Source organism: Spermophilus citellus (assembly GCF_964194105.1).
Source record: "Spermophilus citellus genome assembly, chromosome: 3".
NCBI classification, from domain to species: Eukaryota; Metazoa; Chordata; class Mammalia; order Rodentia; family Sciuridae; genus Spermophilus; species Spermophilus citellus.
Window position 1 is genome coordinate 35,179,522 of NC_138184.1, and position 22,807 is coordinate 35,202,328.

General features: G+C 38.5%; 1 protein-coding gene across 3 annotated transcripts in view; it reads left to right on the forward strand.

Moving 5' to 3' along the window:
- Positions 1 to 22,807, forward strand: part of NEK10 (NIMA related kinase 10) — a 215,411-nt gene that overhangs the window by 135,445 nt on the left and 57,159 nt on the right. For all 3 annotated transcript variants that reach the window (XM_081285043.1, XM_081285041.1, XM_081285042.1), the window contains exons 26-29: positions 4,523 to 4,736; positions 16,618 to 16,801; positions 16,901 to 16,987; positions 18,596 to 18,650. In XM_081285043.1, the coding sequence (XP_081141169.1) occupies positions 4,523 to 4,736; positions 16,618 to 16,801; positions 16,901 to 16,987; positions 18,596 to 18,650 (540 nt within the window). The remainder of the gene's footprint in view (positions 1 to 4,522; positions 4,737 to 16,617; positions 16,802 to 16,900; positions 16,988 to 18,595; positions 18,651 to 22,807) is intronic.

Sequence of the window (22,807 nt, forward strand, 5' to 3'; positions counted from 1 at the left end):
TAGAACTGACAATTTAATTTTGCAACTGACTGTAAATTAAGATTGCAGGGTGCATTCTGTAACAGACGTTATTTTCATTTCAAGCTATTCAAGACTCCTCATTGTCTGGGTTCACAATTGCAAAGTTTTATCTTTAGGAAATTTGACATAAAACCAAAATCAGTTGTGAGTTACATGCGATTGCATGTTTAATTTGCTTTGGATTTTTAGTATTTAAAAGTTAAGTTCCAAGAGAATTAGGGAACACTTTCAAATTTCCTATTTTCTAACAATGCAAGGGACATATGCAATTAAAATCTCAGCAAATTATTAGGTTCAGAGCCAATCACTGTAGCTTGACAGAGGCTTCGAAGAGAGGGGGAAAGTTTACTGTAATCATTCTTAAACTGTCCATTGCTTCCAGTCACGTCTATCTTCTTTCTTCCACTTTACTATCATCTCATTCTTGTCAAGTAGAGCTCACACAATTTGCATCTCTAATGTGCAGGATCTTTCCTTTTTCCTGTTTGTTTATGTGGCATATAAGCACATTTTGTTAACAAAACTTTTCTTTTCTAGCAAGCTTTTAAATTGAGAGAATAACTTAGCAGCTCTGGAGTTTGGGGTAGAAAATAAATACATCTTGTTGCTCTGCCCAGTACCAGCATGACTATTTTTACCTTCCAGTACACTCTTAGGAGAGTATTGTCTGTTTTCTTTTTTAAAAGGAAGAACATTTCCTTTTATGCACAAAATATTCCAATTGCCTTATTTTTCTCTCTCTGCGCCTGGTTGCATAAGCTGTCTGGCGCTTTGTTTCAGAGGCAGTCATAATGACTAAAGAAGCTAATGCTAGCCGTGAGCTCTAAGGACAAGTGGATCTTAGAGCAAGTGGATCTTTACATTTTTTACCCCCACTTCAACTCTTGTTTCATAAAACATGAAATGAATACAATTGAACATTGTATTCCTCTCACTTTTTTTTTCTCCATCTCATCTCTCAGAGTGTTGTGGGGACAAAGTGGGTGAGAAGAGGGGAACATCCTATATTTTTTCTAGAACAAGACTTGATGCTTATCTGAAAATCATTGGAGCATCATACAGGCTGAGGATATTCTGTCAATCTACAGTGTGTGTTTGACTTTGACTCACTCAGTGGAAATTCTCTGAAATAACCGAAGCTGGGAGTTATTTCAGAGCAATGAGACTAGACTGAAACTTCTGATTGGAGATGTTCCTGGGAGGCCACAAGGCTGTGGCCAATCCATTTGGGCTATGGATAGGTCAGTTCTTTAGATGTTGGTGCTGAGTTTGCTTCATTCATTCGCTCATTGCTGGATAGCTGTCAGGACCCAGATTCCATTTCACATGCTGAGTTCTCAGATCATAGTGACGGTGGAAACACCTCTTGCCCCTCAAGAAGTTTCCCCTCCAGCGGTGAATCAGGCCACTGCAAGACAATAATTATGATAGTTTTAAGTACTTCAAATGTACACAGTGCATTGAGAACACATAAAAGAGGAACAGTAAGTCTTTCTGAAAGCAGTCCAAATAGTCTTCCTAATGGAGACTTGAAAATGGGGATTTGGGCAGGAAGATAAGGGATAGTATCTGGGAAAGCTCAGGGTTCTATCAAGAAGAAAAATCAAACAGATGGTCTAAAATAAGCAAAGAAATATGTGGCATAGGAGAACCCTGGACTGTTTGGAAAAGTGCAGGTAGGAGCATTTGATGTGTTGCTGGGAGATGGGAAAGAGAGGAGGGAAATAAGTACCAGATCAACTGGGACCTTACATGGCATTCTGGGAATTTTAATTTTATCTTACTGGACTTGGAAGCTATTGAGGAATTTTCAATCTGACCCAGGCCCTTCATACTAATTATGATGCTAAACTGCTTCTCTCTGCTGGTACCTTTTCTAATGAGGCCAAATATAGGGTGGGGAGGAGCCTTGGGAGAGGAGGAGATAGCTAAATGCCAGGAGAGGGAGGTCATTTCTCTTCCCATTTACCATAATATTTTAAAATAACCACATGATTTCTGAAACAAACTTATGCTGCTTTTTGTTAAAAAAAATACTCAGCTAACAATTTACCTGCTAATGTCATCTTGAATTATTTTAAATATTTGCAATCTGAAAATTTATAATATCTGTGCTAACAAAAGGTCTAGATGCAGGGTTGTTTTTTTTTTCTCACAAGGTAGTCAAAATAACACTAGGGCAACCTAGAATTTTAGCAGCTTTAATCTTTTTGGCTAATTAAGCGAAAGTAGATGAAGAATCTGATTTAATTAAAAGGCAAATTTCAACAACTTAGCTTCTTTTGTGATTATGATCAAAAGCAAGAAACTTTACAAATATGTCATCATAGCACAGCAAAGAATTGGCTTTATGTGCCTGTGACTAGTGCAAGCCCCTGTGCTCAAATGGTCCTGAGTTTGGGGTTTAAGACTTTGTATATAAGGTCCTGAAATTCTTTTTTTTAAAAAATTTATATATGACAGCGGAATGCATTACAATTCTTATACACATATAGAGCACAATTTTTCATATCTCTGGTTGTATACATAGTAAATTCACACCAATTCATGTCTTCACACCTGTACTTTGGATAATAATGACCATCACATCCACCATCATTAATAACCCCATGCATGTCAGGATGGAGCAAGTGCCCTGCTGCATCTCGGGAAGCAAAGAAAAGACCTCTCCTGACTAGGCTGGCAACATCATGGCACACTTGGTGGACAACTCAGGGGGTGCCTCTTCCCATCCCTGGTCTGTGTTCCAGGTGCATCCCACCTGCACAGAGATTGTAATCTCTTGGGGGTCGCTCATCTAACATCAGTTGGGATGCTGAACTGTAAGAAGGGCAGTTTGACTTCTCCAGTTCCCACTGGAGCTCCCTGTTTTCATATGCAGGGGACACCCACAGACTATGTAGCTGGCCCTATTCCCACAGTCTCTTGCCTATATTTGTGCATAACAAATGCACAGAGTGAACTTTGTTAAATATGAATTCAGCAGATGTGCAGAGTGCCTGTTATAACCATAGTGGGAGCCCACTGCCTTAGAATTGAAAAAGCATGAACACAGTTCAGAAAATGATAGTGTCTTAGAATCTGATTAAAACTCTTATGTGGTTTAGTCGTGATTAATAAACTCAATAAGAGGGAATCATTGGCAAATTATCATTTTGAGTCTCATTTTGACTTCTGTTGTGAAGAATATTTGTGGACTGATGGAGAAAGCAGTGCAGGCAAAAGATAGATTGAGTGAGGATGTGTTGCTAAGTCATATACTGATGTGAAAGTTAGATATTTTCCTCAAAATTCAAGTTAAATTTGATTAAAAAGTATGCATGATTCAGTGCAATTAGAGAATTTGAATTAAAAAATAGAAAACATTCTATTGTAGATACCGGAAGTAATTGAATGATCTTGGTATTTGGCTTCTGTAACATGAACAATACTCCCTTTACTATACTGAGTGATATACTTCCAAAATCACAGGAAGTATTAGCCTGCAATGTGTCAAATTAGTTACTTTATATTACTTTTGTTAAAGACAAATAAAATTGAAGATGACGGTTTGGAGATGCCCTATGGCAGACTGTCTGTAACTGCTCATCCAAAACTTCAATCATCACGATTTCCCTGAAATTCTATCTCCTATCATAAACAAAATGCAAAATATAAACTTCATATCCTTGTCAGCATGATTCAGTGAAATCAAACCAATCCTCCGCAGTTGAATCAACTTAAACACTCCCAGTTGCTTTAAAAAGAATGACATGTAACAGCCAGTCACAAAAAAAGGTCCAGATACTTCCTCATTTATCTTCTACAGACTATGCTGCCAGGCAAGACTCTTGTTCTCAGTTCAGACCTCCTGGTTTGGGGGACTGCTCTTTTGTGTGCCCAGTGAAGTTCCATAATTTAAAAAGTTGATCCAGTTTTATTTTGACCCTACTATAGACATCTTCAACTTCTAAGTAACTGGATTATATTTTATATCTATGACTTTGTGTTTTGTAAGACTGAATCATCAAAGTGTATTGTTAATGACAGCATTCAGCTGGAAAAGGCCAATAAGTTGTGACCCCCCCCCACCCCCCGCAGAAACTGTCCTTCCTTTTGGTGCATCAAAGGTGATCATCAGGGACTGTGTATTGGGGTCCCTCTTTGTTCTACTGACCAGTGAGCTGAGAGTAACTTCAGAAGGCAGTTGACCCACACGGGGGATGATGAGCCCCTCTGCCTATGCTGAAGCCTAAGGAACAGCTTCACATCCAACCTGTGGCCCTTGCCTATCTGCCTACATGCAAAGAAATAGTCCTGCCTCCCTCTCTCTCCCCGGCTCTCTAAATACCCTTTGGGAAGTGTTGGATTCAAACTTACGTTTGATTCCTATCTTATCCGGGTTTTCTTGGGTGCAGATACCATGGTGGACTCTGTAGCATAGTTTAATTTTGACCTTCCACATCCCAGGTCTGGTCCTGACATTCATTCAGTGTTGTAATTGGCTCATCCCTTGTCTCAGGTGCCTGACTCCCGATGCAGAAATCCGTCCTGACATTGTAGAAGTCAGTTCGATGATATCAGATGTCATGATGAAGTATTTAGACAACTTATCGACATCCCAGCTGGCCTTGGAGAAGAAACTGGAACGGGAACGGAGGCGCACGCAGAGATATTTTATGGAAGCCAACAGGAACGCCGTCACATGTCACCATGAGCTGGCCCTGCTATCTCACGTGAGTGCTCATCTCTCGATCTACTAGACTGTCTAAAGATGTTCCGGCTTGTTTTGAGGAAAATCCAAAGTTAGGAAAATATTTGTTACATGAAATATTTCAGTATTATGTAGTTACAGATTATATCCCTTTTATATTTTAAAGATATAAATAACTCAATATGACTGGCCTTCCAAAACAACTAATCCATACTTCATTGTATATTTTTACAAAATCAGAAGTGTCAAAAAGTTCTCCCGGCAGTTCTTCAAGTTTAAATTATGGTCTTTGTGGAAACAGCTGTGATGCTTATATTTAATTTCTTCAGCAATCTCTACCTTTGGGAACATGTATGAAATGGGAGTTCATTCAGAGATGGAAATAACATTTGCCTTTAAAATTTTTTTTACTGGTCTCTCTGTCATTGCTGCCATTGCTCTTTGTGGTCATGAAAAAGTTACAATGCTTCAAATCAGAATGTATTTTTAATTTTTTTGCCAGTAACCTGTAGATTATTTTGACATATACACGTTTTTCTGAACAAGGCTTGAAGAAAGGGTGCTAAAGCTGTGGATTTCCACATGTGCCAGCAGGGGTGTCAGTCATGCTCTTGTTGCTGCCTTCTTTCCCCACCTATGTGCCTTTGTTTTAACCTTGACCCACGATCCATGGTTTGCTTGTGCTCTGGGTCTCCCCCAGCAGGGACCATGGAAGGGATCCCTCGGACCAAGTGTTCTTTTCCTCTGTCCTCACGGTGGTGCCCAAGGAAGAAGGATCATAAAACTAATTCTTGGTCAAGGTACCTGATCATTAAATTCCTTCCCAGGACCAGAAGACTTGTTGTACTTCAGCTGGTAAAATTTTATAAGAAGTTGAGCTCAAAGAAGTTCTGACTTCTTGAATAACAGCAATTCCAGTGAATTTCTTTCTAAAAAGAAGGGTTTCTCTTGAGGTGTTTGGATTCAAGAAGTTGAAGATTCAATGTAGTTTTCTTTTGGAGGGAACTCTTACCTCCATTGCTTTAAATGCTGAGCCACCTTAATATAACTTCACAGAACAATCCATGATGATTTCCGAAGGCTTCAGCTTATGTTTAGGAGCATATAACTTGGAGTTATTGCTCTGAATGAACACAGTTAAGTCTCATACACGGGGACTGGGAGCTTACTATGGCTTGTTATTTTACTGCCTGACTCTAAAAGCCAGGCAACAATAAGAAATACGTTGTTCTATGTGTGCCATGATGCTTTCCTAATAGTAGACTAGATTGCAAGAGAGTTAGCTATTTTTATATGTCTTAAGTATCTGGAGCCTTCTATTAAGTTCCACTCTGCAAAGCTACTTAAACCAACTTCCAGTGGGATGTGAAAGAGTCACTTAACATGAGGTTCGTGTGGCTGACATGGGGGTGGGTGGAGTTTAAAATCAAACAGTAAAAAATCCTCTTATCTTGAGCAAAACACCTTGAGAAGTACCATTTCACATATTTCTTTATTTCAGTTCTCAGTTATTTAAGAAAATTCTCTATTATGGAAACTTTTAAACATAGAAGCAAAGCCTACTTCTTGTGTTCCGCCCCCCAATCCCCAGCTTCAACCATTAGCTACTTGATGTAAATCTTCAGTCTTTTCTATCCCCATGCACTTCTTACTCCCTGACTTTACCAGATTATTTTGAAGCAAATCCAAGATACCATATTTTTTCATCCCTCAATATTTTGATTGATGAGAGACAGTTTTACAGTAGAAATTTAACTCTTGGACCATGGCCAGGTAAGGCAAGGGGAAAGCTCTGGAGTCAAGGGAGGGGCTATGAGGTTCTTCAGGTTATATCCTCATCTGTGGATTAGGGGAAAATTCTACTTACTTTCTAGGGTATTAGGATTAAGGAAATTACTGTGTTTGAATATACTATGCAGCTTCAAAAAGTGGCAAAAAAATTTAAGGTAGCATCAATTATGTAGCATCAATTATGAGTAAAGCATATACCAGAGGAATAGTTCATTGCTGTAAAAGTGAATGCTATCTTGTCCAAGTGGTCATTAACATTAAATGTGTTTGTCAATCATGTAGTAATACACATTTATTGAGCATCTACTGTTAGCCAGCCTCACAGAGTACCTGCAGGGAGCACACTCAGCCTTTTTGGATCATAAAGAAATGCTTTACTTTAAAACACAGTTTTTATTACTGCTTTAAAGAGTCATAAAATATCTTCTCCCCTTGTACTATTTTAAGTATGGTGACAATTTTTTTTTCAAGATTAACCAGACATTAAATAAAAGGAAAAAAAAAACAAAAACAAAAGACAACTTGATTAAAGAACCAAGGAGGAAATATTGCTTTTCATCAAATGAAAGTATGCAGTTAATTGGCATTGTCCTCTGGGTACCAATTATTATTTTTAAGAATTTACATTCACACCAGTGCTGGCAGAATTATGGGTACAAAGTGTTATATCTTTTTTTTCTTAAGCAGTATTATGATTGTTTCATTTCAAGTATAGTAGAATGTTCTCCCAGAGCTGTTAATGTCAAAAATGGAGTTACACAATCAGTGATGAATGGTAGTGAAAGAGAACAGAAATTAGTGGGCTCAGTGGAACTTTATGAATTCCCAGCACCAATAAGAGGATCCATCTGTGAATTACTGAAATTTTACAAACCAGTGGGTAAGCAAACAATTGATAAGAACATTAAAGGCTCTAGTCTCATGGGTGAGTATGCTATTTACTCTCACATTTTAGCTTATTCTTAATTATGTCAATTTTCTTAATAGGCCAGTAAAGACAAGAACAAATATGTATTTCAAAAGGGCAGACATCTTCACTAATGATGTTCTCTCCTATGTGCTGCAGTTTACCCACTGAGAAAGTGAAGCAAGACTTTTTCCTTCTGAAGAACATTAGTTAACCTTTTTAATTTTTGTAATTCAAAATAAGAGATCATTTGTTGAAGGCTACCTAAGTTGGTTCCATAGTTTAGCTATTGTGAATCAAGCAGCTGTAAACATTGATGTGGCTGCATCACTGTAGTATGCTGATTTTAAGTATAAACCTAGGAGTGGGAGGACTGGGTCAAATGGTGGTTCCACTCCAGGTTTTCTTAGGATGGAATATCACTCAGCCTTAAAGAAGAATGAAATTATGGCATTTTTCACTGATAAATGGATGGAACTGGAGAATATTATGCTAAGTGAAATAAGCCAATCCCAAAGAATGGAAGGCCAAATGTTTCTCTGATATGCAGATGCTAATTCACAATAAGGGCAACAGGGGAAAGGGTGGGGGGAAGAATAGAGAATAGAAGTAGTTTAGATTAGACAAAGGGGAATGATGGGAGAGGAAGGGGTATGGGGATGGGAATGATAGTAAAATGAATAGGACATTATTATTACCCTGTGTGCATATGTGATTGCATGACCTGTGTAACTCATCATCACGTTCAACCAGATGAATGAGAAGTTATACTTCATTAATGTACAATGTGCTGTCATGTATAACTAATTTGAACAAATAAAAAACAAAAACAAAATAAGAGATCATAAGGAGAACACAGAGTTGATAATGATAAGGATTAACCAAGAATAGAATAATCTTGTCCAAAAATTAAAAGGCCTCATAATGGAGAGGGCATTGTGGCCAAACCATGACTCGTGTTTTGCCACTATGTATTGAACACACAAAATCCTTACCTTGGGTGTATTATTCTACATGAGAGGAGAAAAAAATCAGTTATAGACATTTCTAAAGAGGATATTGCAAATAGAAGGATCAGCATCAGAAAAATTTGATCACAAAAAACCTGGAGAATCATGAAAATTTTCATTCTGTCCCAATTTTGGGGATTTGGGGGAGACAACTTTAAACAGATATATGCAGGAGTAACAAATCATCTGTTTACACATATAAGTGGAGTTGAGTTAAATGTTCCAGGGAGACTGTTAGTAGAAATCATGAGCAGAGCGTGCGTCTGCAGGGCCCGATCTGCAGGGGCTGCTTCTCTCCCTGTGGTTTATCTTTACCACCCCTGTTTTAAAGCCAAATGATGATTTTTTTTTTCACTAGTTTGGCAAGTTCACTGAGTTTGGAAAACTGCTTTTATATCCATAATCGACTATCAGGGAGTGACAGAGAAAAATGAAAAATGCATGCTGTCTTAAACTAATAATGAAAGAACCAAGATTTGCTCAATGTCTTCTGAATGTAAATCATTATGCTCAGTATTATGAAGGTTATAAAAAAATTACAAACAGTGGTCCCAGTAGTGAAGTGTCTTATAATATTCTTGGGAAGACCAGACAGATAATAGGAGGAAACTGCTAATGATTCAGGACAGTTTGGGTGGACAACAAATGAGGTATGTGGGGATACCACAGGGAGGCTCCCTGAGCAAACAGGGAAGACTGGGCCTTCGCCACTGGAAATGAAAGTCACTCCTGGATGGGAAAGAAAAATAAAAGTGCAGAAACTCCAGATATGCCACCCTGGCTCGTTTAAGACCAGGGATTAAAGTGTCTGGATGCTTTAATTGGTAAGGAAAGGAACACCAGGAGACGTTAAGAGACTTGTCCAAGGTTATCTGGCTCATTACTGACAACTCCAGGACTGAAACTTGGGTTTGCTGATTTACAGTGCATCTTTTTATATTGATAGTTTGAAAAGTCTGGGTTCTACGTGGTAGAAGTTTGTGAATATCTTGTTGGGGGAGTTTTGGATGTAATCCTGTGGGTAGTGTGGACTAAATCCTTGAATTTCTTCAAAGTACCTAACAAACAAGTTGCCAAATTACAGGCTAATTCTTGTTGATGGTACATATCCCCTTCTTGATTTTTTCGTTTGATGATTTCCTGTATACCCTCCATCCTTGTTTTTATCTTATCTGTCTAAAAACTCTCATTTTTCTCTTCCAACCCAGGCCTCTTAACATGGGACATTCTGCTTTTCTTTTTTGCACTAGCCTTGATTAAGCTCCATAGTTTTTCATTTCATATGAATTTGGGCAAAATCAGTTGTGCAAAATGGGAACTTCATTTTCTGTAATCATATATCATTTTGATTTGAACCACTGTTCCTGCTGATAGCATGAAGATAAAGCCAGTATTAATCATATCAGACCGATGACATCAATCTCTTTTGGTTTAAAAGTTCCTTTTCTGTTCCAAAGTTTCTCTTTTCCGTCTCCTCTTCACCAGATGGCAGCTGGGTACAGGAAGAAGGGTGAGTGTCCCTCTGTCCATGGGAGAGGGGGGTGGGCTCAGTGTGCTGCAGTCCTCTCTTGGCCTCTGCTGCCCTTGGGTGGATTTGCAACACCGACCTCTGTTCATGTTAAATGTTTATGGCAGCAGTAACTCAGGGTCTGTTTTCTCATCATGGTTTAAACCCACTGAATGACCCAGGATGCTCCCACCCTCTCCCACCATGGGGTCACTATTCTTGTTCTTCTTTGAGGCCGTGTGGTGACTACCTTGGTAGCATCCTTGGTTAAGCAGTCTATTCTCCGGCCCCAGTATGGTGGTAGCCTTCCAGCACAACATCCATTTCTGCAGTGGATGTGAGGAAAAAACAAGGATACTTTCATATGTCCTCATTTTTTTTTTTAGCCTCCTATCAGATTTCTTCCTTGAGCTTCCGAAAAACTTTCTAGTTCCCACCCTCTCATAAACTGCTCCTCCATATTCACTCTGTCTTCTCTTGGGCCTGCCTCCAACCCCCATTCTGTTGCTGTTTGGGGATGGAACTCAGGGTCTTACATATGCTAGGCAAGCATTCCCTCTAAGCTACATTCCAGTGCCCTCTCTTGGATCTGTAAACCTCAGCGTTGTCTCAATGGAGGAAGAGCTCTGGGAGGAGAAATGTACAGAACTTCCTAAGCCTGCAAAGCCCACGAGCATGTGTTTCATGGCACAATTTCCACACCCATTCTCTGACTCTCCAGAGCTGCCTGTCTGATTCTAGGTACTAGGTCCTAATTTCAAACTACCATTTGCCTGCATGTCTAACTGGTGCTCATACTCAGCAAGTTCCACAGCAAATGGATTCTCTTCCCCTAACGGACTCCTGTTCTATTCCCGATTACCTTGGGATGTTAACTTCTTCAATTCATGTTCCCTCAAATACTACCTCCCTTTTTTGATCAAGTGCTACCAAGTCTATCTTTGAAATATCTGCCATCTTCTTTTTTCAAACCTCTGGGGATTGAATTTGTTATTAGCCTCAGACATGCTAATAACAAATCCAAATTAACCTTTCAGTTCTCATTCTCATTATCTCACAGTAAATCATTACTATGTCCAACATTCTTGCCTCTAGTCAATCCTTCCCCTCTACTGGTCACACAGTCCGTTTGCCATCTCTGCACTGCCCACCAGGGTTCTTTAGGAAATGTATGTGTCAGGGGTGGTGGGGTATCACAGTTGTTTATCCTTGTGACTTTGAATGCTGTGGTGTTTAAGGGGCAGTAGCCAATTATGCTAATATTATGCCATGTGCAGGACAGGCCTGCAGAAAATGTACAAAGCAGCTTCAGTAGGAGATACATATTAATAGATATATTGCAAAGAACTGGCTTCTATGATTTTCGGGGCTGGAGAGGCAACTCCCAATGATACTTGGGGGAGGGTCAAGGGGAGGAGCAGCCTGGGAATCTAGGGCACAGGTGGGATTTCTTCATCTCAGAGAGCCCTCAGCTCTACTTTAAAGACCTGCCAACGGATCGAATCAGTTCCACCCAGATTATCTAGGATTATCTCTCTGTCTGCCATCCTCCACAGGTCTAACTAAATTATCTTTCAACAAAGCCAACCAAAACAAAACTGCACACCTGATTCTATCTTGGTAAATTATCCCATACTTGAGATGATGAATAAATCTTCACATAGTAAGTTCTAGAAAATTTTTCTAAGCTTTGGGAGAGTTAAAAAAAAAAGATTTCTGTGATAACCTAATATTGTCAAGCAGTTGAAATATAGCGCATACAAGTGTGATTTTAAATTCCCTCTACCCTAGAGAACAAAGCACTTACCAGCAAAGATTATTTTTTAAATCCATAAACTCTTCAGAAATTTAGTTCATTGTGGGATTCTTACTGCAGTTCTCTGGTATTACCTGTCTTGTGTTCTTAGCGAACTCTATGACAGGTATTTGATATCTTTCCTAAATTCTCAGATATCTTTATTGCTGACCACATAATTGAACAGATATGCAGACATCCCAATGCTCATTTTCTTAGTGCACATTTTTAAAACCATTTATTGTCTGAGTTGCTTTATTTTTTTATTATACCAGATGCCAATTGAAATTGCTGAGCACACTACCAAAGGCATGCGTCTGTAGTCCTCCGCCAAGAGATTAAATTAAGCCATGTAGAAAATTATGTGTTCTAAAAGGACAATATTTTTGTGAACATCTTTGTTTTTATTGTCTGGTTAATTGTTGACTGAATTTCCCCCCAAGGCTGTGAAAATGCAACAAGTAATGACTCAGAGAAAGAAGTATCAGGAAAAATCATGACTTGGTTTGGGAATGTTCTATATTTGTTATGTTTTGAGAAGCTACAGCAGTGCCTGAGAGGCTCCCACACAGGGATGCAACTCTGGTACCCACTCTCCATCTTCCCTTTTTAAATTAACATGTAATTTATATGCAGTAAAATGGACAAATCTTTGAGTGCTTAGTTAAGTGGCTTTTGACCCATGCGTAATCCTCACCCAAAATGAGATTCAGAACATTTATGTCACCTACAAAATTTCCTTACTTCTGCACAGTTCCTTACCTAGAACAAAGACTGTGATAGCTACATCCCCAGCCCTTTTTATCTTTTATTTTAAAGCAGCGCCTTGCTAAGTTGCTGAGTCTGGCCTCAAACTTGTGAGCCTCCTGCCTTAGCCTCCCCAGTGACTGGGATTATAGGTGCGTACCACTATGCCCACTCATGCCAGGCAAGTGCTGTACCACCAAGCCACGTTGCAAGCCAAGAAACAGTTTATTTTTTATGATTCTAAAGTAAAACATCCATAGGCTCCAGCTGATATTATGCTTTATATTTATTTCTAGCTTTTCTTTCCCTCTTATAAAACTAGCATTCTGGGCAATTTTTTAAAAATGCACTAGTTTTAATAAAATGGGCTCTTTATTCTTTCCCACACTGTCACAGTTAATTTGGACAAAATCAGTCTGTTACTGTGAGAATTGCTATTCAACTAAAAATGTATTATGATCTGCTGCACTCATAAAAATTACATTATAATGAGCAAAACTGAGCTAAACATAATTGTGCCTATACCAGAACTGGGACAGGAAGTGTCTCATATAACAATGGTGATTTCCATATCAATGATAATTCTATTGTCTGATTGCATTGTGTTCTCCTTGCTGCCATATTGATGCACAGAATGTGTCCATCCATTCCTAGGAGATGCAGATGCAAAAAAAAAAAAAAAAAAAAAAGTTCCTTTCTTTCTTACTTATTCCTTGAAAAGTCTTAAGTAATTTGAAAGTTAAAAAAGTAATAGCAGCCAAATTCAATCCCACAAAGCTGCTCCTTCCTTCCTTCCTTCCTTCCTTCCTTCCTTCCTTCCTTCCTTCCTAAATCCCTTTATAAGCTTGTACTTGTTAGAGGTATCTTATGAGCACATCTTCGTGGCCTCAATGTTTAGAGCAAAAGCATTCAATCATCTTCTGCCTTTGGTCAGTGCCTGCTGGGTTATAAGGGCATGTCATCATTGCTAAAGTGGCCACCTGGAAGACAGATGAGCTTTACTACTTCTCAGAAGTACAGATGGGAAATAGGAAGGGAGAAGTCTTCTCCTACTCACAGGTGCATCACCAGATCATCCCTTCAGCCCTTAAGGGAACTTCATGATGTAGGCTTCTGGGTGAGATCAAAAAGCATGAAAGTTACAAACACATTCATTGTATAAGGAATTTCACCTGCTTTTCTGGTCCTTTCCCTTTGATCTCAACTCGGGACTATTTACTGAATATTTGCTGTATTTAGGACATTGTACAGGGAGCTAAGGATGTAGCTCAGTGGTAGAGCACCTGCCTAGCATCTGATAGGTCCTGGGTTCAATTCCTAGCACTACACAAACACACACACACACACACACACACACACACACACACACACACACAAATATTGTGCAAGATGCTGAGGGATTAAAAGGAAAGAAAATAAATGAAAACTTCCGGAAATCACATTAGGAAGAATGTGCCCACAGTGGCATATGGCTTATAGCAAAGACAAATCTATATTGATTTTTCAAAGCAAGAGCTGCTACAAGATATCATTACAGACATATAGGTTTTTAAAACCAAAACAACTACACATTCTTACTATACTTTCCATGCTTATAAAGTCTAGAAAAGCACTTCCTTTAGATCGTAAATTCCACTTTATCAGAATTTATACAAATACCCAACTGTGCATGGATGCAATTTAAAAAATAAATACCTCTATTTTATTTATTTATTTTTATGTGGTGCTAAGGATCAAACCCAGAGCTTTGCATGTGCTAGGCAAGCACTCTACGGTTGAGCTAAAACCCCAGCCCCGCATAGATGCAATTTTGGCAGTTGCAAGTGATGCATGATTTACAGCCCAACTGATTCTTGGGTATTGGTGGCAAGTCTGGCCTTAAGTCTGGACTTGCCTGACTTACAGCTTCTCCTCACTCCTGAGTTGTGTGAAGAAAATTGACTTCCTCTGATTTCTTATACATGTGTATTCTTGAGAAAGAAATCTTTTTTTTTAACTAAATTTTGGGTAGTTTTAGAAATATATGAATTCTTGCATCTAATTGCATTTGCACAATAAAGTTTTCTCAACTAAAAATTTCTCTCTCATCTTTTTTCAACACTGACACACCTTGGGTGTTTAGTCCATAGAGGGTTGGAAATGCCAATTATGATCTTTAGAATAGGGCAGGAGATAACTTATTTAGATTTAAGGAGGATCATAAGGAGAAGTGCTTAAATTGGGTGTTCTTTCTTTCTTTTTTTTAATATTTACTTTTTAGTGTAATTGAACACAATATCTCTACTTTATTTATTTATGTGGTGCTGAGAATCGAACCCAGGGCCTCTCATGTGCAAGGCGAGCGCTCTACCTCTGAGCCACAACCCCAGCCCTGGGTGTTATTTCTAGGTAAATTTTTAATGACTTCAGTTGAGAATAGAGGAATCAGAATTCTATGGATTGGGTTAGAAAAAGAGGTGGGCTTGGAAAATACTGAATGAATTCCATGGTAAAGTTTTAGGCCTGAAGCTCCTGGGTTTGGTATCAAGAGCTAGGTATGGGCAGGGCTGAAGCTAGCATTAGAAGCCCCTTACTCCCTTTAGGCACTGCAGACATTTCTACGCAGGACACATTCAGCTCTCTCAAAAGGGTACAGAACATTTTCCATCTCAGGTTCTAAGTTAGAGGACCAGGATGGATCCAAGAAGCAGGAGTGAAGAATTCTGAGTCATAAAACCCCACTTTGAATATTGGGAAGACGAGCCCTAGAAAATTGGAGTAAAAGTGCATATTAACTTCAGTGAAACAAGAAACTTGATGAAACTTTGAAGAATGAAACTGAAAGGATTCTTAGGGAAAAGAGATAGTAAACAGTAATTAAATAGACTGTTTACAACACACAAGATGTTTTATATATTTTTTTTCTTTTTTCATTTTGAAAGCATTTATAGGTTTACTTCTGACTCCACTTACCCATAGGGTCTTTTCTTCATCTGCACATCATATCACCATGGAGGTCTTTGGATATTGGCCCCTTGAGGATGTGGGTGTCATTTTAATTATAGGAAAAAAGAATATATGAAATAAATAAATTGATAAACACAAACTGGTGTCTCAGGTGGGCTTCGTTCATCATTGGAACCTTTTAGCAAAGAAAGGGTGGTTGACTTTTAGCTAATCAATCTTTGATACAATTCATGAAAGAAATTCTCCCCCTTTCTATAACTGCAGACTTTTGCTTTCTTCTCACACTCTCTAGCTGTTCACCTCTCCTCTTCCATGACTTTTCTTCCATTGTCCTTTTGGTCTCCGTGATCTATGCCTTTGGTTTATTGGCTCTGCTCAGCCCCACAGAAGTTTCTTCATGTTTGCTGCAAACAGTCTCACACAGAGAATTATTTGGGTTAAGGAAAAAGGGGCACTTTTCTCCTGAATCATATGTAGTGCATCCCCAGTGTCTTTCCTTACAAAAATCGGTACTTCAAGCATTTGATGGGCATTAATCTTTCTTTTTTATTTGAATTGAATCTTAGATGTACTTTTCATGGTGTCTAATAATCCACGATTGCACTGATGACCTGGGGGAGGTATCATGATGGAAATGCTCCCCCATACCTTTGGAGGATCCTAAAAGAGCTTGTGTCTAGTTCCAGAGGGTGAGGCAGGTGGGAACTTGGAGTCCTGAGTGGTTTGAGTGTCTTCTTCACTGCCATTCTTCATCATTAGGGGGACTTCATCTCTCTCTCTCCATGGTGTGACTTTGTCTAATACCAATTTTCCTTGCACCTGCAATGGTGCTGAGAGACTTCGATAGCAAATATTTTAGGAAAAAAACTTAACATGCTATATTCCTTAGAGGTACAATTCCCCCCCCCCCCAGCAGATTGTTTAGGTCTTAGTTACAGAGCACTCTTGCTATCTCCAGTCCTTTTTATCCAATGGTAGCTTGTAGACCTACTTCTTTTTTTCTTTTTTCTTTTTCTTTTTTGAATTTGTGGACTGAATGGATCCCATAGCAGGTGTACAGCTGGAACTACTGATGTTACTTCTGCATTAAATATTTATAATGCCATTTTTCGCATTTCAAAATATGTTCTAACAGGCTTTAGGTGCGGCAGAGGGAGAGAGAGAGGAAATGGGCATTAAAAATTGAATTCTTCTTCCCAGGAAACCTTTGAGAAGGCCAGTTTGAGTAGCAGCAGCAGTGGCGCAGCCAGCCTGAAAAGTGAGCTCTCTGAAAGTGCAGACCTGCCCCCTGAAGGCTTCCAGGCCCCCTGTGGGAAGGACGAGGACAGGGCCTGTGATGAAACCCTGTCAGATGATGCCTTCAACCTGGAGCATATTGAGAAAGGTGCTTCTGAGGCCAGTGTGTCAGCATGAATTACATTACTCTTGACTTCTTTCTGGTTCAAGGTTCATTTGCTTTTTTTAAATTTTTACTGATGTGCAGATATATATTCAGAGCTGGATGATGAGTTGGATGTTTCGGATAACTCCAGCAGCTCCAGTTCGAGCCCTTTGAAAGAATCGACCTTCAGTAAGTTTTCTGTACAAGTTTGCTATCTGTGGGATCCCAACAGGTATTGCTTTGGGAGTTAGACCCAATGCACAGCCTGGGTTTGTTTTCCAGGTGTCTTGCTAATGAGGACAGGCGCATCTGTCTCTGACAGAGCCCAGAGGCCAGCCAGCACTGTGGTTTACATTTCCTCCGCTGTCAAAGGGATGGTTTCATTATTTCTGCCAGCAAATTGCAGGTTTTAACTGGGGAACTGAAATAACCAATTTCATGAGAACTAACCACGAGAACCACAGCAGTGGCCTTTTATGATTTGTTGGTCAGAGGGACTAGAAACCTGTGGAAGAAATTAGCCTTGGTGTGGACTCATTTTTGTACAATTTTACTTACGTTAATGTGACAGGATATATTATATTTAAGAACACTAATGTAAAACAAAATATTTTTAGAACTATGAAAAAATATGATATATAAATTCACCCAATGTTGTTAGTCCTAATTGGAAACAGGAAAGAAAATAGTCATACCGAGGAATAAAACAGAAAAGGAAAATACATATTTAGATAGAATTTAAAGATAAGAAAAGATAGGTTCAGGGGCTGGGGTTGTAGCTCAATGGTAACAGTGTTTGCCTAGCATGTGTGAGGCCCTGGGTTCGATCCTCAGCACTACATAAAAATAAATAAATAAAATAAAGGTATTGTGTCCATCTACAACTAAAACAATTTTTTTAAAAAAAGAGATACGATCAAATACACTCTACAAACCTGAAACGGAAAGACTTCCATTTTAATATGGTTTTAATATTAAAATGGAAGTTGGAGAAAAAACATAATTCTCTCAAAATAGTAAGTTGATAGAAGATAGAAATTATACATAGAAATCCTCCAAAATAAATTAAGAGTAAATAATTCTTTCTCCTCAGTGACTCTGCTATGAGAGTCTCAAAAAAAGAAGGTTTAAAATAGTCTAAGGATGAAAGTGGAACTCTAAGGAGTTAGTTACATCCTTTGTCTTTTTAAAACTTCATTGGTCCATCAAAATGATGACTAGATCTTCCAGATTTTTTGGTACAATCACAGTTTCCAAACCTTGTTCCTATTTCCCCTGTAAGTTCCTGCCTGATAGATAAAATTTTTTGATTTGCAATTGGTAAAATCATGAATATTACATGAGAGAAACTTTTTATCTATATAAACATGCATAGTACATTCTAGAGGCAATTCAGTTCTGTTCTAAGAGGTCAGTGCTGTTTATCCCTGGTGACAGTGATTGGGTGGGGAAGGGCAATAGGGAGGCAGGAAGAACCGAGACACTTAAATTTGTATATGATAATATGTAGCTGTCTTGGCAAAGGCTTTAGGGGGATGACTATGACACAGACATGCTATTGTATTTTGCTAACTATTAATAACATTTTGTTGTTGTTGTGGTTTAGCATCTACTCTTTGGAGAAAGGCCCCTAAACCAACCTGTCAAATAGATAGTAATTTGTAACATTATATTTTAGTTGATGCTTTCATGAACAAAGAGCATCTTTACAGTATGTATAATTGCTCAGATGACAGAAATGCAGCATTGAAAAAAAAATTGCAGAGGACATAAGTTATTTTTATTCTCTTGTTTCAGGCATTTTAAAGAGAAGTTTTAGTGCTTCTGGGGGAGAAAGACAATCTCAAATGAGGTATGTACAAGTTGAGCTCCTAGAAGTATTTTTAAACTTTATAGAGCTGAGTGATTGGTGGTTACATTGAAACTGATTGCCAGAAGATACTATGGACTTAAAGAAATGGAGACTGTCAGAGCCTGACCTCCCAGAACCAACCCTCCCAGCTTACCAAGGAGCATGCTGGGAAGAGTACTAGGCTTGCACTTGGATTTTAGTCCAGCTCTTCCTTTTACTAGCTTTGTGATCTTCAGTCACGTAGTCTCCCTGAGCTCATTGTGGGTTCAGGGGTGGGACAGTTGAGTTCCGTGAGGCCGTCTGGGACCCTGACTCTTTTTATCTGGTTCCTTTACATCCCCAAGGTACACATCTCATCCTCATGGCAAGTGTGGCCATGAAAAGGAAAAAGGAATTGGGGGCACATCCTTTCTTTTTAAGAATATGATCAGTTGTTGTGCCCATGACTGTTCACACATAATTTTGGCCAGAATTTTCTTTTTTTGACCACATTTAGCTGCAAGGGATGATAGAATATACTTGGGATATTCTTTTTTTAGAGAAAGAAAGCTGAATAAAGAAACTGTAGAACTCAACAGCACAATCAATAACCTAGACTTAACTGACATATATAGAATATATCAACCATCATCAAGTGGGTATACGTTCTTCTCAGCAGCACATGGATCCTACTCAAAGATAGACCATGTATTATGCCATAAGGCAACTCTTAGTAAATATAAAGGTGTGGAGATAATACCATGCACCATATCTGATCATAATGGAATGAAATTGGAAATCAATGATAAAAGAAGGAAGGAAAAATCCTACATCACATGGAAAATGAACAATAAGTTATTGAATGATCAATGGGTTATAGAAGACATAAAGGAGGAGATGAAAAAATTCTTAGAATCAAATGATAACACAGACACAACATACCGGAATCTATGGGACACAATGAAAGCAGTTTTAAGAGGGAAATTCATTTCTTGGAGTTCTTACCTCAAAAAAAGAAAAAACCAACAAATAAATGAACTCACGCAACACCTCAAAAACCTAGAAAAGGAAGAGCAAAACAACAGCAAATGTAGTAGAAGACAAGAAATAATTAAAATTAGAGCAGAAATCAATGAAATTGAAACAAAAGAAACCATTGAAAAAATTGATAAAACTAAAAGTTGGTTCTTTGAAAAAATAAATAAGATAGACAAGCCTTTAGCCATGCTAACGAAAAGAAGAAGAGAGAGAACTCAAATTACTAACATACGGGATGAAAAAGGCAATATCACAACAGACACTACAGAAATACAGAAGATAATTAGAAAGTATTTTGAAACACTATATTCCAATAAAATAGAAGATAATGAAGATATTGATAAATTTCTTAAGGCATATGATTTGCCCAGATTGAGACAGGAAGACACACACAATTTAAACAGACCAATAACAAAAGAAGAAATAGAAGAAGCCATCAAAAGACTACCAACCAAGAAAAGCCCTGGACTGGATGGGTATACAACGGAGTTCTACAAAACCTTCAAAGAAGAATTAATACCAATACTTTTCAAGCTATTTGAAGAAATAGAAAAAGAAGGAGCTCTTCCAAATTCATTCTATGAGGCCAACATCACTTTGATCCCAAAACCAAAGATACTTCAAAGAAAGAAAACTACAGACCAATATCTCTAATGAAGTTGGATGCAAAAATTCTCAATAAAATTCTGGCGAATCGAATACAAAAACATATTAGAAAACTTGTGCACCATGATCAAGTAGGATTCATTCCTGGGATGCAAGGATGGTTCAATATACGGAAATCAATAAATGCTATTCACCACATCAATAGACTTAAAGACAAGAACCACATGATCATCTCGATGGATGCAGAAAAAGCATTTGACAAAGTACAGCATCCCTTTATGTTCAAAACATTAGAAAAACTAGGGATAACAGGAACTTACCTCAACATTGTAAAAGCTATTTATGCTAAACCTCAGGCTAGCATCATCCTAAACGGAGAAAAACTGAAGGCATTTCCTCTAAAATCTGGAACAAGACAGGGATGCCCTCTATCACCACTTCTATTCAATTTAGTTCTCGAAGTACTAGCCAGAGCAATTAGACAGACAAAAGAAATTAAAGGCATAAAAATAGGAAAAGAAGAAATTAAACTATCGCTATTTGCGGATGACATGATAATATACTTAACAGACCCAAAAGAGTCTACAAAGAAGCTGCTAGAGTTAATAAATGAATTCAGCAAAGTGGCAGGTTATAAAATCAACACGCATAAATCAAAGGCATTCCTGTATATCAGCAACAAAACCTCTGAAATGGAAATAAGGAAAACCACTCCATTCACAATATCCTCAAAGAAAATAAGATACTTGGGAATCAACCTAACAAAAGAGGTGAAAGATTTATACAATGAAAACTACAGAACCCTAAAGAGAGAGAGAGAAGATCTCAGAAGATGGAAAAATGTACCCTGTTCATGGATAGGCAGAACTAACATCATCAAAATGGCGATATTACCCAAAGTTCTCTACAGGTTTAATGCGATGCCAATCAAAATTCCAATGGCATATCTTGAAGAAATAGACAAAGCAATCATGAAATTCATATGGAAAAACAAAAGACCCAGAATAGCAAAAGCAATTCTAAGCAGGAAGTGTGAATCTGGAGGTATAGCGATACCGGAGGTCAAACTGTACTACAAAGCAATAGTAACAAAAACAGCATGGTACTGGTACCAAAACAGGCAGGTGGACCAATGGTACAGAATAGAAGACACAGAGACTAATCCACAAAGTTACAACTATCTTATATTTGATAAAGGGGCTAAAAGCATGCAATGGAGGAAGGATAGCATCTTCAACAAATGGTGCTGGGAGAATTGGAAATCCATATGCAACAAAATGAAATTGAATCCCTTTCTCTCGCCATCCACAAAAATTAACTCAAAATGGATCAGGGAGCTAGATATCAAATCAGAGACACTGCGTCTGATAGAAGAAAAAGTTGGATACGATTTACATATTGTGGGGTCGGGCTCCAAATTCCTTAATAGGACACCCATAGCCCAAGAGTTAACAACAAGAATAAACAAATGGGACTTACTTAAACTAAAAAGTTTTTTTCTCAGCAAGAGAAACAATAAAAGAGGTAAATAGAGAGCCTACATCCTGGGAACAAATTTTTACCCCCCACACCTCCGATAGAGCCCTAATATCCAGAATGTACAAAGAACTCAAAAAATTAAACAATAAGATAACAAATAACCCAATTAACAAATGGGCCAAGGACCTGAACAGACACTTCTCAGAAGAGGACATATAATCAATCAACAAGTACATGAAAAAATGCTCACCATCTCTAGCAATCAGAGAAATGCAAATCAAAACCACCCTAAGATACCATCTCACTCCAGTAAGATTGGCAGCCATTATGAAGTCAAACAACAATAAGTGTTGGCGGGGATGTGGGGAAAAGGGCACACTTGTACACTGCTGGTGGGGCTGCAAAATGGTGAGGCCAATTTGGAAAGCAGTATGGAGATTCCTGGGAAAGCTGGGAATGGATCCACCATTTGACCCAGCTATCGCCCTTCTCGGACTATTCCCTGAGGACCTTAAAAGAGCGCTCTATAGGGATACGGCTGCATCAATGATTATAGCGGCACAATTCACAATAGCTAGACTGTGGAACCAACCTAGATGCCCCTCAATAGATGAATGGATAAAAAAAATGTGGCATATATACACAATGGAGTATTATGCAGCACTAAGAAATGACAAAATCATAGAATTTGCAGGGAAATGGATGACATTAGAACAGATTATGCTAAGTGAAGCTAGCCAAGCCCTAAAAAACAAATGCCAAATATCTGCTTTGATATAATGAGAACAACTAAGAACAGAACAGGAAGGAAGAGCATGAGGAAAAGACTACAGTAAACAAAGATGAATGGGGGGAGAGAAACGGGGAGAGAAGGGAAAGCACATGGAAATGGTAGGAGACCTTCAATGATACATAAAATTATAAGAGGTTATGAGGGGCAAGGGGGAGGGAAAAAGAGGGAGAGAATTGAACAACAGCAGGGGAGGTAGAGAGGGAAGATGGGAGGGGAGGGGAGGGGAGGGGGGATAGTAGGGGATAGGAAAGGTAGCAGAATA